Here is a 7,720-nt window from a genome sequence, read left to right as displayed (position 1 = left end):
GCAAAAGGGAGGGGATATGGAAACATATGTATATGTATAACTGATTAAATTTGTTATAAAGCAAAAAAATAAAATAAAATTAAATTAAAAAAAAAAAAAAAAAAAGAATGTGCAGGGCTTCCCTGGTGGCGCAGTGGTTGAGAGTCCGCCTGCCGATGCAGGGGACACGGGTTCATGCCCCGGTCTGGGAAGATCCCACATGCCGTGGAGCAGCTGGGCCCGTGAGCCATGGCTGCTGAGCCTGTGCGTCCGGAGCCTGTGCTCCGCAGGGGGAGAGGCCACAACAGTGAGAGGCCCGCGTAACGCAAAAAAAAAAAAAAAGAATGTGCATATAGGGCTTCCCTGGTGGCGCAGTGGTTGGGAGTCTGCCTGCCAATGCAGGGGACACGGGTTCAAGCCCTGGTCTGGGAAGATCCCGCATGCCGCGGAGCGACTGGGCCCGTGAGCCACGGTTGCTGAGCCTGCGCGTCTGGAGCCTGTGCTCCCAACGAGAGGCCACGATAGTGAGAGGCCCGCGCACAGCGATGAGGAGTGGCCCCCGCTTGCCACAACTAGAGGAAGCCCTAGCACAGAGGCGAGGACCCAGCACAGCCATAAATAAATAAATAAATAAATTAATTAAAAAAAAAAAAAAAGAATGTGCATATAATAATTTTTTAATGCTATGGGAAAATATAGGGTTAAGGGTAAAAAGTACCGTATAAACTGTATTTACTGCATGGTCAAGACTAAGTTAAAATAACGATAGCAAAAGACAGGAAGAGAATACTCTAAATTTCAAGGGCTTTGAGCTATGGGGAGAAGAATAATGACTTCTGGGGGTTATTTTCTAACTTCTCTGAATTGCAGAAATTTATATAGTATTTATGTTAGATCTAATTAAAATATGTAGAATTTTTATTGTGTTATGCATAACATAAAATTTACCATTTTAAAAATTTTCAAGTGTACAATTCAGTGCCATTAAGTACATTCACACTGTTGTGCAAGCATCACCATCATTTATCTACAGAACTTTTTCATCTTCCCCAACTGAAACTTTGTACATTTCAGTTAAACAATAACTCCCCATTACCTCCTCTCCCTAGCCTCTGGTAACCAGTATTCTACTTTCTGTCTCTATGAATTTGACTATCCTAATATAAATGGAATCATACAATATTTGTCCTTTTGTGTCTGGCTTATTTCACTTAGCGCAATGCCTTCAAGATTTATCCATGTTACAGCATGTATCAGAACTGTATTGCTTTTTAAGGCTGCATATAGTCCATTGTATGTCTATACCACCATCTCGTTTATCCTTTCATCCATTGATGGACATTTGAATTGTTTCCACCGTTTGGCTACTGTGAATAATGTTGCTATGAACATTGGTGTACAAATACCTGTTCAAGCCCTTGCTTTCAATTTTCGGGAGAATATACCTAAAATCAAATGGCTGGATCATATGGAAATTCTATGTTTAATTTTTTGAGGAACCGCCATACTATTTTCCACAGAGGCTGCACCATTTCACATTCCCACCAGCAACTCACAAGGGTTTTAATTTCTCCACATCCTTGCAATTATTTTTGTAACAAGGTCAATCACTTCATATGGCAATATTTCTAAAATGTATCACTCACTTTCCAGCCTTCTTAAAAAGAAAATATTGAACAAAATTCAGCCTTTTTTAAAAGAACTATACAACTGATGCCTCCTCGGGAGCTATTGTAATATATTTTTATTTGGTAACTATTTTGTTTGATAACTATTTTATTTAATAACTATTCTCAGATATTTCCATAGATTAGATCAATCCTTTCAACCTCCTGTGAAATATCATCCCCATTTCACAGATAAATAAATGAGGTACAAAGAAGTAAAGGAACTTTTCCAAGATCACACAGCTAGTAAGTGAAGACAGCAGGATTCAAAGTCCATGTCTTTACACATTTTGCTAGACTCCTAACCATCTAAGAATGTCTGTCTCTATATTTAATGTCCCCAAACCAATACTGCACACTCTTAGAAAATTTGTGTATGTTGTTTAATGTTTTTCCTTCTGATTGTTGCTGTTATTCCTTGTGGTTGTAAAAGCACCTACCTCTGGCTGTTTTCTCCTCTCCAACCCACATGTTGATACTGATGTCCTGTCATCAAGAAAGAGAGATAAAAGAGAGAGTTAAAACTGTGTGAGAAGTAAAAATGCATAGATTTGAGAGAATTTGAGGGATCAACCTCAGAAGAAAAATATACAAGCTTAGGTACTTGGCTTTCATGTTATCTATTTTGGTGGTTCGATGACCTATTTGGCTTATTTCTGGCTTTCTTGTGTTCCAGGTGCTGAGTCTGCCTTTATGAATGAATATGAGTGCTTACTCTTACTTCTACTTACCTTGTGTAATATAGAGTAATTTATTTTTTAAAAAGCTTGCCTCGGGCCTCCCTGGTGGCGCAGTGGTTGAGAGTCCGCCTGCCGATGCAGGGGATACGGGTTCGTGCCCCGGTCTGGGAGGATCCCATATGCCGCGGAGCGGCTGGGCCCGTGAGCCATGGCCGCTGGGCCTGCGCATCCGGAGCCTGTGCTCCGCAACGGGAGAGGCCACAACGGTGAGAGGCCCGCATACAGCAAAAAGAAAAAAAAAAAAAAAAAAAAAAAAGCTTGCCTCAAAGTTATAAAGATCCTTTATATATCTGATATTCTCTTTTTTAAAATGTCTACTTAATATTTTCATGATATACACAGAGAGAGAATCAAGGAAAAGACCTGTGATATTGAAAGTTTCTGGTCCTATAGCAAGACTATTCAAACTATAGATCCAATGTCTACTGATCACAGATGCCCATCAATAACAGCCTTTATAGAATTTATTATGTCATAGATATATTTTTGGGAAAGAATAGACAAATGTTTCCTTCCTTGTGTAACATGTATATTGTGAAATGCTGAATACTGTATTTACTTTTTTGAAATCAAACATTCTTTCCAATAAAGTAGGAGAAGTCACTAGTTAAATAAATATAACAGTGAGTCATTGTATGTATCAAAATCCTTTTATTTGAAGTGAGTTATCAATACATTATCCCATTTCACCTCACCATCTGTTTTTCTAGAAATAAGTTTTTCTATATCAACATTTCTTTTCCACATCTCTAAGATTTTTCTAGGAAATAGGTGAATAACTGGAGTAAAGCTGAGAGAAAAATTTTCCAAATACAAAAGAGAAAGATAAACAATTTCTGTAGAAAGCTCTAGCCATTTGTACCCCCTTAAATCCAGTAAAAAGTGAGTGATAAATGTAAGTTTTGTACTACGAGGTTTATAGTTAATTTCCATCTAAATACTCCAAGCAATCTTATCCAACAAACTCAGGTTGGTGGGAGCAGGGGGGCAGGGGGAAGTAAAGAAAACAAAAGAGAGATCTGAACTAGCTGATGGGAATTGCGCTATCTTACCCACAGCTCTGAGGCTGTTGGGAGTAAAGCTGAAACAAAATAAAGTCAGAGCGTTACATTATTTCTTTTAAGAACATACTCCTCAAATCTAGAGGTTTAAAGATATAAAATCTCTACTGGACTCCAAAATTTGATCCTTTTAACAATGACTTCTGACTAAAACAGTAGTACTGTTAATATCAATAAATATACTCAAATTCTGAAATGATTCAATTAACACTTTTGGGAACTTTTTGTAACCAGACCTTACAAATGTACTATAATTCTCTTTGTTTTTGTCACATAAAGATAGGGCTATTGTCTCTAATCACCTGTACCCAACTTCTACTAAACATACAATCCTGTGCAAGTTAATATCCCTGGAAGTGGACCTCTATTCTCCACCTTTTGTTTTTCTAAATTCCTACTACTTGCCTCTACCATTCATGGTAGTATTGCTTTATATTATCTTAAAATCTCCTATAATTTTTTTCACATATGCATTATGTTTTACTGTTAAGTATCACCCATATTAACTAAGATAGTCTGTATAGTGAGATTTAAATGTTTTTTTTCCAATCAATAAATAATAAATTTGTCCAAAGAAGAAATTGTTGGGAGTGGAAGCATTCTTCAAGGCAATTATAACCATGGGAAACTAGAGCAATAAACCAGGTGAATTGAGGATGAGGCCCAGAAGTCTGGGTCTTCAGCTATTAAACATCCCTTCAAAACAAAAACAGCTATTTAGAAGGGTCTAAACTTATTGAGGCTGATATACAATCAACATCCAAAAGTTGAAGACTCTTCAGTGAAATACAGTTCACTATTTTATTGTGGTCACGAACTACTATGAAAACATTTAAGGAAACCTTTGAACATGGAGTAAATAATGTTTGGGGAGACAAAAATCAGAGGGTTTAACAAGAAAATATAATGGAATTGAGAATAGAGTTGAAAATGGCAAGACAGCTACTTTGTTTTAATAGAAATTTAGTAAATATAGTCTATCAGAAATTTGGACTGGGCTTCAAGTTACTGGTTTCCAGCTGTCACAGTTGAAAGAAAAAAGGAAGAAAGGGAGAGAGGAAGAAGAAGAGAGGGGGAAGAAAATTTTAAAAAGTAGAAAAGATTTAAAAAATAAAAACCTGAAGTATTCTTCTAGAGCTCAAGAAACAATCTGACAGGTTCGTAACATTTCACTGAAACCAGAAGCAGAATCATAATGGACTGAAGTCTCAATCAGGCCCCTACAACATATGTAACTTTGTTTAAAATGACTAAGGTGAAATATATCAGCTTACGGAAAATGGGGAGGGCTTCCAGCAGTTGGCTAGTGTTCTAGGTGATGGATGTTGATGAGCAATTCCCTTAAACAACTGATTTACTGCCAACAGAGAAAAACATTGGAAACACATCCAAAAACTCATTTGCAATTGAGATTACAAGGGTAGCCATTCTGTCCACCTTCCCCTCCCTCACCAGAGAGGTGACCCTGTTCCTGGCGACCATCTCCACACAAAGGCCACGGAAGAACCCCTCCTTCTCCTAACCCCCTTTCCTTTGCCTCAAAAGTCACTATAAAGCCTGCCTTACTCTGTCTTCCAATCGCTTCCTCTCTCCCTCCCTTTATTCCTTTCTTTCTCTCCTTCCTTCCCTCCCAGCTTTTCTTCCTTTCTTCCTAAAATCATTGCTTTTGTAAAAATACACCCCTACACCACTAGACATACGTCGCATGCAAGACAAAGTCAGGCACAGGCGGCGGGTCCATGCATTCGCCAGCACCATCTGGCACCTGCGATTCATCGCCACTTTCCACCTCCCGGAGGTGAGAGGGGCGGGAGGCAAAGGACACGCAGAGCTGGTGTGACCCAGTTCTTAGGAAACTTTCAGCTGGTCGCAACCCTTCCCCCACCCGAAACGCTTCAATCATCCATCAAGCCCAGAAAAGTACAGTGACCTCTGCCTAGCCTTTGGGGCTGGAAAAGAGGCGAAGCAAGGAAAGCAGGAAGAGGTTCGCCCCTTTGCTTCCCACACCGCCTAACGGCGGCGGGAGCAGAGCTGCGGCACGGCCGGAAGGGGCCGCTGTTCGCTCAGAGCAGCCGCCCTACCGTCGCCGTCCGCACCTCCCACGGCCCCGCTGGCCCAGCCCCGCCAAGTTCCAACAGCCCCCAGTCGAGCAAGCGCCGAGAACGAGCGCCGCCCGGGCAGAAGCAGACGGCGCAGACCAGCCAGGCTGCGGCGCTCGTCGGAAAGGCTCCGGGGAAACTCCCAGGGCCCCGGGGACTTTTGAAAGGAGAGAGCGAACTGTCCCCGCGCGCGCAAGTCCGCAAGTGAGCGCTCAGCTCACCTGTTTCTCCCGCGCCACCGCCTTCCCACCCCTCGGACCCACGCCTCCCGAGGTGCCCGCCCGCTCCCGCGATGAATACGGCGCTGGGCAACCAGACCGATGTGGCCGGCCTGTTCCTAGCCAACAGCAGTGAGGCGCTGGAGCGCGCCGTGCGCTGCTGCACCCAGGCATCCGTGGTGACCGACGACGGCTTCGCGGAGGGCGGCCCGGACGAGCGTAGCCTTTATATCATGCGCGTGGTGCAGATCGCCGTCATGTGCGTGCTCTCGCTCACCGTGGTCTTCGGTATCTTCTTCCTTGGCTGCAACCTCCTCATCAAGTCCGAGGGCATGATCAACTTCCTAGTGAAGGACCGGAGACCGTCTAAGGAGGTGGAGGCGGTGGTCGTGGGGCCCTACTGACCGGCCCCCGGCCCCCGCGGCAGCCGCCCCACGCCTCCCCACTTCACCAGCCGGGCCGCGCCCCCTCACCATCCAAGACTGGGCGAAGCAAACCTGTCGGAGTCAATTATTTCTCTCGACTTCTGCCTTTCGGGATGAAGCGACCCGTTTCTCGCTGGCTCTCTGAAAGTCCCCAGGCCTGGCTATAGAAGAGAGCCCTGACTCTGGACTCCAGCAGCAAGTGGCAAGAAGGCGGCGATTGGGGCGCAGAACTTTGGAAGCTGCCGCTGGCGCGGGATGCGGGGACACCGGCCGGGCCAAGGCCCCTTTCCACCCGCAGGTGGGCCAAGCTCTGGGGGCAGGTGGAGAGGGCGGGCAGGGAGAGACCAACGGCACCGCTTGCCTGGTGACCGGAAAAGTGACCCGCCTATACTCCACTTAACCGAACTAACGGGGACACACAAATCCGTGTCCGGCTTCGCGCCCGTTCCCTCCCGCTCCTCCCAGCCCTGGCAGGAGGGGCGATAAATACCTTTGATTGATTGTAACGTGCCGTTTTAAGGGATTTTGTGTTTGTTTGCTTGAATACAAATATTTGATAAGTCTTTTTCCGCCCTAGTGGCCTGTTTGCCTGCCTGGGGGTTAGAGTTTTGTGTTGGGAGAAGGGGTGGGGGGAGGGGAGCCTATGAATGGGGTGAGTTGTTTCTTTTCATGCATTTCCAACTGGGTCTTTGGGGGGCGGGGGGAGGGGCTGGCCCTCCAGCTGGCACCGGGACAAAGACTCGGAATAGAACTCCGAGCTCGTGACTGCACGGTTTACGCCACAAAAGTGCTCTTGACATTTGTGACACCGTTTTGACTCCCCCCCCCTTATTTAACATTTCCTTAATAAATGCAACATTTAAGTGTTTTGTTCCTGGCCTCCTGGTGGTCATTCTGCGCTCCCGGCAGAAGGGAACGGGCGACGGTGAGGACTCGGGTTACCGGTTCGGGGTGGAATTCGCTTTGGAGAGCTGCGATTCAACTCGTGGATCCTACGCAGGGACGAGGGTGGGAGCGAGACAGAGAGGCCCAGGGACGAGTGAGACATGGCCAAGCCGCAGGCACAGGAGCCGTCCTGGAGGCAGCATCCTTTGTTTTCCTTTACAGTTAATATTTTATATTTCATTTAGGCTCAGCTCTCTGAGCCAGGCGAGACGACGGGAGGCCCCCGCGGGAAGATGACACTTCCGTGCAGGGCTCCGGTGGGAACACAGGGTTACACCGCTAATGAAAGGAAGAGACGGCTTGTCCAGCCTTCAGGGAGGGCATCTTTCCCCTGACCAACGTCAGCAAGACGGCGTCAGGATGCTGATCAAAAAAAAACAAAACAAAAAAAAACAAAAAAAACAAAAAACCGAAGAAAAGTAGGTCCTAAAGTACATAGTGACGCTAATTCTCCCTGGGGTAAACCATTGTTACTAAAACAAGACATGCATTATCTTTGCCATATTACGTTCCTAGCTAAAGGGCGGTATTAAAAGAGAAACCCGGCCTGGGTTATCAGCCCCAGGCCGGGCAAAAAGGTTCAGAG

The 7,720-nt window shown here is 45.0% G+C and overlaps 1 protein-coding gene across 1 annotated transcript; it reads left to right on the top strand.

Moving 5' to 3' along the window:
* Positions 1 to 5,672: 5,672 nt before the first annotated feature.
* On the top strand, positions 5,673 to 6,168 carry RPRM (reprimo, TP53 dependent G2 arrest mediator homolog; the record flags this gene model as incomplete). Its single annotated transcript, XM_082630614.1, has 1 exon — positions 5,673 to 6,168. The coding sequence occupies exon 1, from the start codon at positions 5,839 to 5,841 to the stop codon at positions 6,166 to 6,168; it is 330 nt and encodes a 109-aa protein (XP_082486740.1). The 5' UTR covers positions 5,673 to 5,838.
* Positions 6,169 to 7,720: the final 1,552 nt, after the last annotated feature.

Source organism: Mesoplodon mirus (assembly GCF_964341445.2).
Source record: "Mesoplodon mirus genome assembly, chromosome: 8".
Classification (NCBI taxonomy): Eukaryota; Metazoa; Chordata; class Mammalia; order Artiodactyla; family Ziphiidae; genus Mesoplodon; species Mesoplodon mirus.
The sequence above is the reverse complement of the archived record's forward strand: the minus strand, read 5'-3'. Positions and strand labels throughout refer to the sequence as shown.